The sequence below is a fragment of the Pyxicephalus adspersus genome, chromosome 11 (genome assembly GCF_032062135.1).
Source record: "Pyxicephalus adspersus chromosome 11, UCB_Pads_2.0, whole genome shotgun sequence".
NCBI lineage: Eukaryota > Metazoa > Chordata > Amphibia > Anura > Pyxicephalidae > Pyxicephalus > Pyxicephalus adspersus.
This window is the reverse complement of record NC_092868.1, coordinates 31,209,190-31,226,102: the sequence shown is the minus strand read 5'-3', so window position 1 is coordinate 31,226,102 and position 16,913 is coordinate 31,209,190. Positions and strand designations below refer to the sequence as shown.

Here is a 16,913-nt window from a genome sequence, read left to right as displayed (position 1 = left end):
AGCCCATCAAGTTTACCTACTAGGGAAGTAAACATATCCCAGATATAAAACCCTATGGACATAGCTGACCAGAGAAAGTAAAAAAAACCCTGGTTGCATCAGTAATATGATGGTGCTATATAAATACTGTTTAATCTAAATGTGGAGTACATGAAGCAGTAAAGCAATGTGGAGTGGGTACACTGGCAAATGTCATTTTACTTTGTTGCCATTACAGCACGTCTGCACAAAGCATCAATATGACCATATCTTTAAATCATTGCTCCTAGAAGGTGCTCAATGAAATGAAGAAAAACTTTTCTATGTAAATTCCACTGATTTGAAAATAGGGCATTGGAACAGCAGCAGTTTGATTGGCTCAGGCTCAAGTCAGTGCTATTTGTATACAAAAGGTATTACAATCTAATTAGCCTAATACATCCAGGAGTCCCACAATCAGTTGGCATATGGACTGCAGGACATTCACCCCACTACCTACTCCTGCCTGATATGTTGCATCAGTTACCTTAAAGATGACCACAATATATTCTGCTGAAGCAGGCGCTCAGTGCTATTAAATGCTTCAACACTACATTGTTGGATATTTGAGCTGGATCACAGCCACTGGCATAGAAGGGCACCATATACCTTACAGCTGCCGTGCAGGAGGAGCTCGCCATCCATTACCATTATGCACATTGGAGGCACTGTGATCGGCAGACACAGAAGCTGAGCCACAGAAAGAATATGGCAATGGAAGCCACTCTGGAGGAACCAACAGCCACTGGGGGCCTAGAAAGATTGTCAGATACATGCAAGGCACCTTAAAGCATACCTAAACTCAATTTTCACCTTACATAAAAGGTTAAAAAAAAAGTGTTTTAAGTGCAACACCCTTTAAAAAAAGTGCAGTACCACCCCCTCTTAATTCTCTATCACCTAGGCCAGGGGTCAGCAACCTTTACTATCAAAAGAGCCATTTTGCCTCTTCCACTAAAGAAAAATAGTCTGGAGCCGCAAAACATAACACAGTTTATAAACTTTTAAAAGTTTTAATATTTTTTTTAATTTTACCTGTTACAACAAGCGTGCATGTGTAGGCCTACTTTGAAATAAATTAAACACTGAACTATGCCCCTAGAAGCCTCCAGCTTCTAACGTATCATCCTGTTACATTAGAAGCTGGAGGCAGATTTTTTTGATGGGCAGAGTTCTTTATGTTCTGATGATACCCCCTAAAATTTAATTTAGGCTGTCACAGGTGTCCCCCACTTGCACCTACATTTTTGGTTTTGTACATCTCCCCATTCCAGAGGAATTGGGGTTCAAAGGAGGGGGATGTCATTGTACACACCCATTTGTACACACCCCGTGGTAGATTTTTTTCATTAGAACACTGGATAGGGAATCCCCCTCCGCAGTGTCTTGGGAGGAAGGGGATCCCCCATCAGAGATCTCCCCGCAGCAGCCGAAGGGAGCCACAACAAGGAGGCTGAAGAGCCGCAGGTTGCAGACCCCTGACCTAGGCAATTGAAAATGATTAGGAGCATAGCCTCCTGGGATACCTACATTGCACATCCCAGGAGTCTTGGCTGCTCCTGCCCAAGCACATGAAGCATGCATGGAAGGGGCCCTTTGGCAAAGAAGGAAAGAAATTGCCAATCCCACACATGTGCAGTGAGATCAGCAAGTTATATTGATTATCTACATCACCCGATCTCAGGTGGTGGTAAAACAGTAGATGGCCCCTAGCACGTCGGCCTGAACACAGATAGCGGGACAACACGGGACCCGATGGAAGAAACCTCCAGACCGATCTGTGGGATTGAAGACAAGTTTTTGTTTTAGGTTTACTTCCTAATACAAAGCCAGGGGTAAGCCACGGTTAACCATCATCCACAACATTCTGCCCCACAATGCAACCCCTGCACCACTACCCACTGGGCTCTATTCCTAAATTTGAATCTTGGTAACACCTTGCCAGCCACTTGAGGACTTGCAGCAGATACCATGTGTAGTCTTCCCATGTGGAAACTTCCTGGTATGAGGAAGCAGTAAATGTTACAACCTCACAGCCAATGAGAATAATTACTCAGTGACGGCAATTGTGGATTGGTAATAACAGCCACTGAAGGCTTGTGCACACTAATGGTCTGCCATCCTGAAAATGCTTCTACCCCTTAACAGGTCCCTACACCCCACCTATAAAAACTCTACACTATGTTGGTCTAATGCCCCACTTCCCAGTAACATTGGATTGTCTACAAGTTGCTGCCTTACCTCTACCTGGGATGGAGAGCCACGTGACTAACCCCCCCCCCAATACAGCAGCGCGGTCTGTATGCCATAGTTTATACTATAATGCCCCGGGTATACCCAGCACTTGTTGAAGTCTGGCGCCACATAGCGGCAGTATCGAGCTCTTTCTAGATGCCTTGGTGGCCCTTATAAGGGCCTTTGTGTAAATGAATAGGGTGAGGAAGGATTTAGTAGTCTTGGGACTGCTGGGAGCTCTTCTTCCCGGAGGTTTTACCGGCGGGAGCGGCAGTGCCGGAGGTCTTCTTGGGCAGCAGTACGGCCTGGATGTTGGGCAGCACTCCTCCCTGAGCGATGGTCACCCCACCCAGAAGCTTGTTCAGCTCCTCGTCATTGCGGACGGCCAGCTGCAGATGGCGGGGGATGATGCGGGTCTTCTTGTTGTCTCTGGCGGCATTACCAGCCAACTCCAAAATCTCAGCGGTCAGATATTCCAGCACGGCGGCCAAGTACACGGGGGCTCCAGCACCGACCCGCTCGGAGTAATTGCCCTTCCTCAGCAGCCTGTGGACTCTGCCGACAGGGAACTGCAACCCGGCTCTAGATGATCGTGACTTAGCTTTCGCCTTAGCCTTGCCGCTTGTCTTTCCTCTTCCAGACATATCTGCAAACTCTTCTGCTTAGAAGTACGAATGTGAAGGGAAGCGGTAGTTCGATGTTAATATAGGCCCCTGTGCTCTAACCTGATTGGCCAGATTTGAGCGGGCTTCTAAACCTTTTTAAGAAAACGCGTCACATTGGTTGTATTTTCTATCCGGTATGTAAAACCCCCCTATTAGCCAATCAGTTAAAAGCGCGGTCTAACTTAAATTCCTGACCGCCCGTAGATCGAGTCCGCGCTGCTTTTTCATTGGATGGCGATTTTGTTTCATTTCTTCATAGAATGGAACTGAGAGCGCGTGCCGGCATGTGTGAGGAGATTTGTACCACGTGGGAGGTGCAGGCGCCTCATTGTGTGTTATTGATATTCACACATGAAATAAATACATTTATTATGAATGTTCCTGAGTTTGTCAACCCTCCTCACACACAATGCTTGTTCAATGTAAATCCAGGGCTGTGAGGGAACTGCCTATATACCAATAAGGACTATAGAAGAAAACATTGCATATGCATTGTCCTGTCTATGGACACTATTAATATATTTATGTTTGTATCCAGGGGTGTAAATCTCCCAAAACCCAGCGAGTTCCCTTCTATAAAGTCATGTCACACACCAGAGCAATGGTTGCCGGTCATATTTACCTAAAGGAGCACCTGAGAAATAAACAAATAAAATAAAACAATTGGATGAGAATCGGTATTCATGGAGTGACTGTTGTAATGGTGGAAACAATACTGAAGCTTACGGCTTGGGAACGGTTACCTTATACAACCTAAAACTACATTGACGTCACTCTGCGCCTCACTTGTTTCTCCGTCTCTAGTATAGTTCTGTAATTTAGTGCAATATGAAGGTGAAAATTGTCATTCAGAGAATAGGAATTTATTAGAATATTATTTTTGTTTTATTATTAATAATTTTTTCTGCGTACCACTGGTTGGCGACCGCTGCACTAGATGATTGTTTTGGATGGAATTGTGGCATGTGTGCAGCAATTACCCAATGCCCTTGACAAATCATCCCATGAACAATAATGAACAACCAAGCAAGTCTGACTGCTGTGCACATGCACGCTTGTCCATTCACCTATCACTAGAAGATCATTTCCAGCTACAGTTTACATTCTGTAGGGAGCCTCAAGCATGCGCAGGTAGGCGTAGGAAGCCAGGATACCACAATAGATCCGGTCTTCCCCTGCTGCTACAGGGGACTAAATGAAATCCAGCGCTTCCGCGTGGAATTACAACGTCACAGCCAATGGAGATGTTAGATGATTGAAGCGAGAAAAGAAAAGGAAAAATGTGTCAGGGTCTGAGACAGAATGAGGACAGCTGAGTGTATTTAAAAATTATGATCAGGCAGGTAAGGTTATTTTATTGCGGACGGGACATTGGCTATATCTTTTGCAATAAAGGACCTGCAATTTTTGATTTAAGGGTTTGCCTGGGGGGGAAATGAATGAGAAAGGTGACCTGCTCCAGCAGGATTCCTACTCTTCATGTGACTGGAGTGCCTTCTCATTGTGCCTGGACCAGTTATAGCTCTCATACCGACATACCGCCTCCAGACCAGAATGATAGACGGCGGTGATGGACACCAGCTCACCAGGGAAAAATGAATAAAAGATGTATATACATTTACATATCATACTTTTTGAAAAATGGACAGGTAACCCTAATACCATGGTCAAAGCTTATTTATATTACACACCTCATGAAATAACATCTCACATGTTACTTATATACATTCTGAACTGCACCCCCAAGTGTCTCTCTTGCCTTGGCACACATTTTGTGCAGCGGTAAGGTCTTTCACCACTGGACATGCTTAATATGCATAAAATGCAACTTCTTTATGTAGATTGCATTGACTTGAAAGTTTGTCTATCACACTATGCAGCTACAAAGTTTGATTGTCTGAATTTAAAGGCATTGGTATTTGCATACTAAAGGCAAATGGTTTGCATCTCAATAAGGATTTCTAGACAACACACAACACCAGATAAGAGAAAGAACTTGTGATATAAGAACTGGCTGGAAGACAGCAGGATGTAATGCACATCGTAGCCCCAAACTCTACAAGGTAAATTCTAATAGCAATTAGATTGAAACCTGAACAACATAAAGCAGCAAAGTGGTGGGCATGTTTAATAGGTTCTTGTACACTGCATTCCCTCTCATATCTGAATTCAGCGGAATGTTCATTTAAGACATACCAATTACTTTTGTATGAAAATTGCACTGAACTAAAAATGGGTCAAATTCTGCAGTTTGAGTTTGATTGGCTCAATTTGAAGTCGGTGCTATTTGCATTACAAAAATATATTTGTTGCATAATAATTAGGTATCTCTATTCAGAAGGCTGGATGGTCAATCAGCTTTGTCCATGTGATATTCATTGTGGTAAGGACAATCAATACGAGACTTCATTTACCAGCATCACAGTGGATACCAAGATCCTGCATGAGAACGGACGTGTAGTCAAAGGAAGTAGGCGGTGAGCAGTTGTCTGACCTGAATCTGTTACTAGGAAAATAAAAATGGAGAGGTCCTGGCAGCATAAAGAGATGTACAGCTTCTCAATGAGGTTTTGACTTGTTTAAATTTCACAAAGGCCATACTTATAATTTAAACCAATAAAAAAAGATTGTTTGATTTGGGGTTTAGTTGGCCGTTACAGTGTCCTGTATATTTCAGATATGTTGTACTCTTCTGTCTGGAGGTGAACCTACCTCTAGATATAAGAATCCAGTTCTCCAATTTAGCAATAATCTCATGTCTACCATCTCCAGATCACATGGCAACATATATAACTATGTACTTTATTACCTGCTAAGATATTTAAATATTTGAAGGTATAGAAAATGAACAGCTGTTTGAGAATCGGGATATGGGAATTGAAATAGAGAAATATCTAATAGAGATATAGAAAAGGGGGATGTGTTTTAGAGGGGTAGAAAAGGTGTACTTGAAAATTGAGCATATAGATCAAGGCTGTATGAACAATATAGGATGTTAGACTATCAACAATAATATGCATTACAGGGGCAGAGATAGGCTAAAGGGTTGGACTAAGTTGTCACCCTTCAAGTCCAAGTCATTGGCACCACATCCCAAGTCAAATCTCATGTCACCAAGAATTCATCCCAAGTCAAGTCACTTCATTTATCACCATATAGAAACAGAGCTCTGATCCTGTTCTTGAGCACAGGATCGCTAAGTCCACGGCTTTCAACTGACAGCTGAAGGGGGCAGAGAGGAAGGCAGTGAGGCTTCTGTAACACCGCCTTCCTCCCTGTCCCCTTTAGCTGTCAGCAGAGAAAGCCAGAAGTCACGTCGCTAGGCAAAATCCCCAAGTCGAGTCGCAAGTCGTTCATTAGGCAACTAAAGTCAGACTCGAGTCCAACCTCTGGACATAGGGAGGTGCAATGTGCCACTGCACAAGAGCCCCAGACCCTCCTCAACCAACACGAACCCCCACATCAATTCAGCACAAGTGCCCATTGCTGGTTACATCCGCCACTGCTCCACTGCAACGTAAAGTTGGTTTATTATAGTAAAAGGATGACGTGATATTGCACAATAATTATGGTTTAGTGAGAGATATTAGATAAGAGAAAAATTGAATAAGACAGGCCATGATAGCTGGAAGAAATCAATAGGGGTCGGTAAATTAGGAGACATTAAATAATTTTTAAAGCAATATTCCACTTTAAAAAAAAATACAATTATACACTAAAAAGTGTAAAGTAGCTGTTACAGTAACATTCTCCATCACTCCATAGCTATTCTCTGCAAAGTGTTACCATTAGATCACACCCTCCTGGGTTCAGAGCCACTTCTTCTAAGTTGAGGTTTTCATGCACTCACACCCCAGGGCAGTGTCATCCATTGGCTTGGCTCAGTGTTCCCCTGCTGAATGTCATACAGTAAGATACAGGTGCAGAGGTAGGATCAGTGATATCGATTGCATCATAAATATTCTAATGTTCATTTCAGCACCTGAACAATACTACAAAAATTCCTAATAATATAAAAAATAATTTGTATAATTGTCATTGTATTCTGATCATGCACCAATTTACAGGCAAGAAAAGCTTCCAGCTTTTATTAGAAATGAAGGCTGTAGACATGAGGTCTACACTCCAGAAATGCTCACCAAGATTCAGTATGTTTAGATACCAAATCCATACAGCCTATGCCTCCCTTTTTAGAAGGGCCGCATGAGGGTGATTTATTGTTTCCATAATAACATAAAAAAGTATGGCAAGCGTATATGCAAAAATATGAATAAGATTAAACGTCAACAATAAAATATTACTATATTAACTCAAAATGAACAATAGAATAGTTTTTCTGATGAAAAATAAAACGTTCCAAACATGTAAGAGATAAAATAAAAAAAAAACAATTGCATATTTCTTCAGAAGTAAACTGTTTTTCCTTTGTTTTTCTTCAGCACAGATAGATCTCAGTAGCAGAATCCCTTCCAGGCATTGGACATCTAATTCTCAATCTTTAGAGCACTTGTACAGGAACAGGTAAGTCTCAGTTCTCAGTATTTGTAAGTGTAGGTGCTCCTTAGACAGACATGCTCCTATTGAACACCATTATTTGTGATGAATTTGGCATCACCAAGTCCATTGTAATGGTATTACTTAGGTGGTTAAAACAAAGCACAGCAGGACCAGAAAGATTCATGTTGGCCATCAGACATCATAGAAAAGGCGAACCAATTGATATCGGATTAGAAAGGCGCTGCAACTTCCTAAAACCTACAAGGAAAAAAAAATGGTATACAATTATTTGAATTACCATTTCCAAATAGATTAGGGGGAAAAACAGTTGTTTACTATGCACCTAATTGTGTATTTAGTTTAGAGTTCCTCAATTTTATGGAGCCAAGCAGCCCAATAACATTTGCCATTTTTAAAAGGGAGAACACCAAGTGAGAGCAACAATAGAGACACTATTAATGTTGGAGCTTCTGTGCTATATAGCGTGTTTCCCCGATGATAAGGCATCCCCATCAAATAAGCCACCCCCAAATTTTTTGCTCAAAAAATTAAAATAAAGCACCCCCCGCAAATAAGACACCCACCGATACCTGCCACTGTGTGCCTCCTCGATGCTGGCTGCAGTGCAGAGTGAAACTGAAAGTAACTTCAAAGGACAAGCAAGCTGCTGATCCCTGCCCTAACAGAGTCTGTTACCCGGCCGTAGAAGCCAGAAAAAAGTGAGTCAGTGAGCAGAAGGGGACAATGAATGGCACAGAGTGATCAGAAGGGGACAATCAATGGCACATGAGTGATCAGAAGGGGACAATCAATGGTACAGAGTGATCAGAAGGGGACAATCAATGGTACAGAGTGATCAGAAGGGGACAATCATTGCATAGAGTGATCATGAGTGATTTTCAACAATAAATGTGTACTGTAGTCTTCTTCATGGAAAACTAAGACATCCCCCTGAAAATAAGACCTAGGGCATATTTTGGCATTTCAAAAAATATAAGACAGTGCCTTATCATAGGGGAAACAGGGTAAGTTTCATGTCTGCATTACCTGTATAATAAGTAACACTATTGTTAGGATCCTCTCATTTGTAGGCCCAATTAGTTTCAGCACAAAGTTTATCAGAGTCATGTTATTTATTTCCATATATTCTTCATCACTCTTATATCGTTTGACATCAATCACGTGTAGAGTTTCGGCAACCTAGATGAATACATCACAGAAAAAAAATAAAAAAAAATCATACTATAATTAATACTAACACTAATAAACTCTTTTTTGTTCTTTGTTTTTAATAGTCTGGCCTAATTTCCCATATGCCCAGTGAGAGACAAGCACATCAGAGAGAATGAGTGACTACATAGAAAGTCTGAGTTCACTCAGTGCTGCATATCCTGGCAACAAACACTTACACTGCGCATGCACAGCTCAGAGATTTTCACAGTTTAAGGTAGTGATTGGGCAGCTGAGTATGTTTTATTGCAGAAGAGACATTGTCTGTCTCTTACTGCAATTAAACACTGCCCGTTCACAAATTCTTAAAGTGAAACATTTCTATACAAACTTTTCTGTTGTTTAAAGTATTTGAAAGTATTAAAAATAGCATTTTTATTTAGCACTTTTACAAGCTAAACTGAAGCCAAGGAACTGGCATTTTCAGAGGGGAAGCAATGGCAGCCCATATGTCTTCTTGTCATTTTCTCTTAAAGTTTATAAAGCTTTTTAATCTCGGTGTAAAAAAAAAAAAAAATGCAAAAAGCGGTAACCCCGAGTCACACTCAGGGTAGATAAACCTATAGGAAACAATAGTAAATCGCTACTTACCTGATCCGCTGTTGTCCCGCCTCGTCCTTCTCTGCGATGTCCGTCTTCCTTCTTCCTCCGGCCGGCTTCCTCTGCACTCAATGAGTCACTGGGGAGTTCCCGGTGACATTGGCACGTGCAGACATTGCCGGTGGGGCGGGAGATTCAAATCCATTTGTATTGCATTCAATACAAAATAACTGTATTGAATGCAATACAGTGGATATATATGTGTAAAAGCAGTACATTGAATTTCATGAACATTTATTTTACAGTATAATATATTAGTAGGAGTATATTATTTTTTTATTCATTTAATTTATTATTTTGACATGATTTTGTGTTTCAAACTTTATTATACTCATACCATTATATTATACTGTAAAAAACGCTTTTAGACATATAAAACCAGACAGAAATGAACCGCCCAGGAGGTTAATCTACACTTATTTTCAATTTGACATAAAGGTCAGAAATGTCACTATCTTTTGTCAGTGTCAACATTTGGGCACAAAACGCTTGTGTAAATTTAATTTTAAATTACCTTTACAATCAACGCTCCAAGTTGTGATAAATCTTTTGATTTGAATTTGGAGTAACTCATTGTAAGCTTTCCTGTTTGAGGATCAAACCTGGAAAAAAGGAACCGGCCATTAGTGCCAGTTTGTAGAATTTTTAATCTGTGATATGCTGCAACAACTATTTTTCTGCAAGTAACTATAATGTGTGAGACATTAGCGACAAAGTCATAATAGAAGATATGCTATTACCTTGGAAGCCGATGGCGTGGACATGGGATTATGTGCAGTAACTGTGGCAAAGAGTAAAGGAAATTAAGGACTTGTGGTATGAAGAAGAGCAACATAGTTTTACTGAAGTGCCCAACAATGCCAACAACAGCAAAGGTCATACCAGCAAAGTAACAAAAAGTATCACCAACAAAAACTTTGGAAGGGTACCTAAGACAAAACAAAATATATATATTTAGAGACAGAACCATTGAGAGAACAGATTCTAAAACAATATAAATCAACCTGTGTCTATTAAAAATACTGACAACTTCTGGCTGAATGATGAAGAATTCTGAAGTAAAACATCCAGCTTACCTTAGAGAAGTTTATTCTGTTAAAATTTTGCCTTTGGTGCCTCCTCCCCATCCCAAGGTAAAATATTTTATTATTTTTTGACCCAGTGAGATAATTTATTAGTCCCAGCAATGCAGGCAGATGATGGTTTGTGGAAAGTTCCCGTCAGGATGCTTTATAAAGCTTTCTGAACCCAGAAGCTGTTGTAACACCCATTTGATGAGGCGACACCATGTTTGAAGAAAAATTACATTTTATGAATGAAAGGGGCAGGCTCTGACTGGGAGTAGCTATGTGCAGTGAAATCAATGTAGTTTACCTGACTTGAGAAAAGTACAAAGATTGCACAGCTGAGCCCTGCTTTAGGAATGTTGGTTCCTTGGCTGTCGTGCTGATACTTTGGCTTTAGTGTTTTCTGAGTTTCTAACTTGGAACAAGTATAGAGATAGGTAATTGTAATTTGTACCCTTGGAGGTTTGCTTGTTCCATGTGACAAACTATCAAAGCTAGACACAAACAAGGATTGTTAAAACAGAGTCAGCCAGCAATGGCACCCCCATACTTTTTTTAAAATGGTCAGTATAAGGTAAGCAGGGTGATCAAACTTGTGAGCTGAGAAGTCCCTAAACTAATGTGTAGCAAGAAACTTGCAGTTCACTTTAGCTATGTAGCATGAGGGAATCTGGATGTTTTAAAATCACAAAAAAACTAATAAAATTAACATTTTTTTTTTTTAGATTAAGATGTCAAAGTCTCTAATGTAATGGTAATTATATTAAGGTTGTTGAGACCTGGATCTAAGAAATCATTAAAATAAAACACATGCTGTTGAGTCATTAGTACATAAATGCATGATATACAAAACAACTTCAGAAGTAGATCTTACCAGTTATGGTACAGTAATCCCAGGGTTGTGAAGAAAAATGGAATAAGAAAATAAAGTGAAAAAAGATGATCGTCATGGCAGTCACCTATTATAGAAAAGATCAGACAACTGTAAGAAAGGAGAATTATTTAAACCTACAAATAATAATAAAGGACTTTAATACAAATGCAACATTCATTCTCACACATTTGTCTTAAAGGATTGATGTGAGGGCCTTAATTTGGAGGATCTAAGGCTACGTACATATGTGCAATAATTGTCATTGGAAAGGATCTTTCACAATTCTTTCCAATGACAAACAACTGCATGATGCACGAATGAGAGCTGTTCTGCTCTATGGACAGGGAGAACGATGGATCAGCACCCTGCTGCGCTCTCTTCCCTTCACTTTCATTACAATCGTTCCTTGTCCACGGATCCGCCTGGACGGTCGTTCGGATGACGAGCAAAATGTACACATGCCAGATTCTCATCCAATATCCTGAGGCGATTATCAGACGAGAATCATCTGATGTGTGTATGTAGCCTAAGACTATCTCTATCCAAAGAGAATAATTCAGATTTGTATATCCTTAGAAGAGTTATTTCCCACAAAGTAGGAGTTTAGAAGCAGTTCATACATCTAATAAAATGTTATATATTGAAAACACTTAAGTCATTGACTCACCATTGAGCTCTGCAATGTTAAACAGAATGATAGAGCCAGCTATGATTAAGGATTGACCAGCTTCAAGACCATTGATTCCTGCCAAAATGTTGATGGCATTGGTACAGAAGACTGCTAGCATACCCATATAAACATAGTAAAGAATACCTGCAGAAGGAAAATAAAAAATAATATAGTACACTGGGAAAGAGCAAAAACTAAAATACTTTGGTCAGTATATAAGATGTGCTACAATCCGAGACTCAAACTACAATTGTGATTTATAAAGTTATTCCTCTTCGTAGTAACAAATTAAATTTAAATATGGATCCTCCCTTTATGCTTTGTTTTTGTACAGATAAGTCTGGTAACATGCTTGTAGTATACATGATACTATTGCTGACTTCCCAATAAAACTGATAGCTGCTGTCCATTTTACTTTCTAAAATACAGACCTGAAGCATATCAAAGTGTATATGAAGACATTTTTATCTTTTGGTTAAAGCAAAAAAAAGTTCATACCCTTTGTCAAGTGTTTAATGCTGCCAATGTCTCTGCTGGAAGGATTCACCATTTTTGACAGAAAAAGGAAAGGGAAACCCTTGAACTTGGCTGTCATCAGGAGAAATAGGTGAGGGAAAAATCCTAATGGGAGCAGCTGTTCCAAGAACAACTCTGGCATAAAAAGTTTTTCACTTTGAAGAAACATTCCATCATTACCTTTAGGCCAAAGGAAACTGGAAAAAACAAAAATAACTCACTTGCCTTTACTTTCGCAGATCTATCAATCCCTCAAGAGGTTGTGTCCTGTGTTGTCCCGGTGCAGAGGAATCGTTTGGCCCCGCCACCTTTTTTGCCCTTCTGCCTACGGGATCGGGTGACGTAAATGGGGGGGGGAGGGTGCGATCTCACTGCATATGTGTGAGATCTGCATTTTTTTTGCCCAACTAAGAAAAAATCCCAGCCACAAGTCTCCTGGGATTCATGACTATCCCAGGAAGCTTTGTGCTCCCGTTCTGCGATCAAGACAGAAAGAGGAAGGATTTTACTCTCTACTTTTTTTTTTTTAATTTCATTAGCCGTCACTATCAGAGAACACTGTCCTTGCCTCTGTGTCTATGCGTGTCACCACTTATAGAATAAAGCTTACTCACCGAGATCCACATGAAGCCCCAGAAGAGGTCTTAATGGCTTGGGTACTACAATGGTTGTGTTACCGAATGTTATAAAGTAGACCATGAGAAGCGGCAATGACGCTGCAGTGGGCAGCAGCAACTTGTGTCTCCAGCGCAAGTTTAAGACATCGTCCGCAAAACCCAGAAAGATCATACAGCAAATGGCAAGTAATGAGCCAATAAGAGCCACAAACTGGAAACGTCAAAGAGAAAAAGTGAGAAGATGCATGACAAAAAAAAAAAGAGCAATGGTCTGTCTCTGCATGTCAGATACAAGTCACACAAAAGCATGTTTTACTCCAACGTTAACTTAGATTGTTTATTTTACATGTAATTTAATTAAACTTTAAGTGGTAACAGAGCTCAAGCATGCAGCTTCTATAAGCCTGCAATTCTTAACCACAGATTGATAGGGGTTCCTTTAACAATTTTCACCTCTCAGGTCAGTGTAATCGACACCAATGATCTTTTTGGATATCTGTAAGGAAGGCATTCTTCTCACTGTCCATCATGCTAATATACAATGAGTTGTAGATCTTGTAATTATAGAAGGGGTTCCTTAGGACCTGCAGGGTATTTCAAGGGTTACCCCATGTCAAAAGGTGGAGAAACACTGCTGTAAAGTATCAGACGAGAAGTCTGATCTGCAATGTGTGGCAAGTGACAGAACACTTATATTTACTGTGATCATATAGAATTAAATCTGATTGGTTGCTTTGGGATATGCATCACCCTTGCTATAAAGAAATAATGATATTTCACAGTTAGAACAAAGTAAACATTTACCTCATCGTGTGGGAATTCTCTACACTTTTCTTCAATAAAACAGCTCAAGAAGGGAACAGGAATGAAGAAAAACAAGATAAGTAAAAACACCGCCCCACTGATCACACCTTGAGATTCTGGGCTATTAAAACAAAAAAAGACAAAAACAGTTTATTGACATGTATACAAGATGACGGAAATTGTTCATTAATAAATTATTCACCTTCATCCATCTTATGTTCAGCCTTTATGAGAATTGTCTTGTTTCTAGTCAGAAAATGTTTGGTTATTTAGTTTTAAAATATCTTCTGATGTTTCATACTTACATTTTCAGCTAAAAGGATTATTGCTAGAAACTCAAACTCATATTTACACATGTAAAGGAGTCAGATGAGGATCCCATCACCCCCTCTCCAACTGCTCTGCTCAGGGAAGACTCATTGTTCATTGTGTGTAAAATGCATACAGGATTAACCCCCCTGGTGGTATTCCCGAGTGTGGCTTGGGGGGGAAAAAAAACCTGCTGAAAGCGGTAACCCCAAGCCACAAATTAAAAACAAAAACACTTTCCTGGTCTCATCGGCATCCTGCCCGTCAGATACCAATATCTTGAGCAGCGTCCTCTTTCTCTGATCTTCCGCTGGCGAGTGCACGGACGTTCCCAAGGAGTTCTCGTTGACGTCGGTGCATGCAGTGCGGAGTGGCGGGAAATTCAAAATATTTTGCATTGGATTCAATACAAAATAACTGTATTGAATCCAAAACAAAGTAATCATTATAATATATATACTACTGTACAGTTATATTACAGGTTTCAGTATTTTTATGCATCCTTGTTTTAACAGATGTTTGTGTTTTTTTCCTTAAAGTTTATTATTAAATATTGTACATACTTTATGAGTTATGCCTAAGAATTATAGGCCTACAATGTAAAATAAATTTCCATGCGCAAAAATGTGCCATTTTAGCATAAACATACTGACATATTTACACCACCAGTGAGGTTAATGGATGGGGGATCATTCCCATTATAGGTTTGTGGTGCTTTGTGCACAGGTGCTCCATACAAATGGGGTGTATGGTGCACATTGTGTGGTAATATACAGCAATGCCCTGATTTGCCACACATCACATTCATGCCATTGTTTACATGTGCCAATGCAACAATCTAATAGAAAGGAGCCCTAACACCCAATATACATGAAACCTATATTGTCAGCAATCCATTTCAGCTTCGGTTTCCATACAATCAGTACAATTATATTTGTCATAAGCTCTGATCAATAAAAATATATACAGCTCTCATTTCCCACTGGAGCTATAAATACAAAGCCAGCCATAGTGTCCCCCTGATCATTATACAGGGCTCATACAGGGCTCTGTGCTGACCCCCTCATAGCACTGATTGCTATACATTGTATATCTGTGCAGAGCTGTCATCACAGTGCTGTCAGTGTGTGTGCTCCTTACACTGGCGCTCTGCTGGATTTGTTCATATCGATCCCATAAAGTTTAGCGGCGATGAAATGCTCCTTGAAGGCGGGGATGAGCATGGCAGTGGCCAGGCCGCCCAGGACAGAGCCCGTTAGGTTAACAAGCAGCGGCACGATCGCCATGGCAGAGGAGAGCTCACTTCTCTTCCTGCTTCCGCCCCTGTCAGCGTTTGTTATGCACACGTGTTTCTAGCCGGGTTGGCGTGCAAGGATACTCTGACCTGCGTGCTCGCCCTCGTGCTCGCCCCCGCAGTTCCCAATCCGCATTGCGCATGTCTAGTGTCCCGCGCCTGGCATTACCATGGTGACAGTTATTTACAGTGCCTCAGCCAAACCAAAATTCCACAAAAATATGTGGAAATAGGAGCACATTTGTGGTTAAAGTACAGTCAGGCATTTTTTTACCCTCGGAAACCTTCCAGTCCTGTCTGTTAGGTGGGATCTGTATTAGAAATGCTTCAGATGCCGAAAATTCAACTTTTGGATGCAAATTACACTGACTTGAAAATGGATTGTGCAGCTGTAGAATTGTTATCTTATTAGGCATACATATTCTGTACACACATATGGATTCAGGTGGAATGGGCAAATGTTATTATTAACTAATATCTATATAGCACCAACATATTGCAGAGCGCTTTACAAAGTCCATAGTCCTTCAAAGGGGCTCACATTCAATAAAGCAGCCTTGGTCCCCTATCCCTTAAATTGACATTAATTAGGATTACAATTGGCCAAAAAAAAAAAAATCCTCTTTGTATTGTGTGAATAAGTGTGGTCGGGTAAATCAGGACTAAACTTACATCTGTTCTCCCTCCATCACTGACTCCTCATCCGATTCTTATTCAGGTTTTCCTCTATCTTGTTTGGCCAGGCCGTGATGATGGAACTCTGTGTATGTCCGTCCTTGCTACACATGTACACGAGTTCATTCATTCTCAGCACCCAGGAATGATGGGATCGTAGTCTGTACATACAACACAAGTTTGTGAGCAAGTAAGTTTATTGCAGAGGGGACATGGCCTGTCTCTTATAGCAGCGATCGCCAACCAGAGGAAAATTGTGGTGGTCCGCAGCTCTGTCCCCCGTATGGACACGACCCGCTCCCATCGCAGGCTCAGACCTGCTTGCTAAACATCCTTGGGGGACAGTAGCGCAGGGCTGTGGACACAACTTTTGTCCCCCCAAGATGTTTAGCAAGGTCTGAGCCTGCGGTAGGAGAGTGGACCGGTTCTGGCATCATGACGTTACTCTGGGGAAGCTTTTTCACCTTTGAGTTACACATGCGCGATCCAGATTCCGTGAATTTAGTGGTCCGTGAGGTCTAAAAGGTTGGCAACCACTGCCTTATACCGTGTTTCCCCGATGATAAGGCATCCCCATCAAATAAGCCACCCCCCCCCCCTGATTTTTGCTCAAACAATTAAAATAAAGCACCCCCGCAAATAAGACATCCTCCGATACTTGATACTGTGTGCCTCTGTGTGACTCCTCGATGCTGGCTGTAGTGCAGAGTGAAACTGAAAGTAACTTCAAAGGACAAGCAAGCTGCTTGATCCCTGCCCTAACAGAGTCTGTTACCCAGCGAGTCAGTGATCAGAAGGGGACAATGAATGGCACAGAGTGATCAGAAGGGGACAATCAATGG

General features: G+C 40.8%; 2 protein-coding genes across 2 annotated transcripts; both read right to left on the bottom strand.

Annotated features, from left to right (window-relative positions):
* Positions 1-180: 180 nt before the first annotated feature.
* Positions 181-2,951, bottom strand: H2AX (H2A.X variant histone). The gene has a single exon (XM_072427316.1). It carries the CDS (start codon positions 2,895-2,897, stop codon positions 2,466-2,468), a length of 432 nt encoding a protein of 143 aa, XP_072283417.1. The 5' UTR covers positions 2,898-2,951; the 3' UTR covers positions 181-2,465.
* A 3,480-nt stretch (positions 2,952-6,431) lies between these two features.
* Positions 6,432-15,457, bottom strand: DPAGT1 (dolichyl-phosphate N-acetylglucosaminephosphotransferase 1). The gene is made up of 9 exons (XM_072425930.1): positions 15,243-15,457; positions 13,794-13,914; positions 12,987-13,200; positions 11,854-12,000; positions 11,187-11,271; positions 9,986-10,174; positions 9,760-9,847; positions 8,463-8,615; positions 6,432-7,673 (listed from the first exon to the last, which is right to left on the bottom strand). The coding sequence occupies exons 1-9, from the start codon at positions 15,386-15,388 to the stop codon at positions 7,608-7,610; spliced, it is 1,209 nt and encodes a 402-aa protein (XP_072282031.1). The 5' UTR covers positions 15,389-15,457; the 3' UTR covers positions 6,432-7,607.
* Between the last annotated feature and the right edge of the window lie 1,456 nt (positions 15,458-16,913).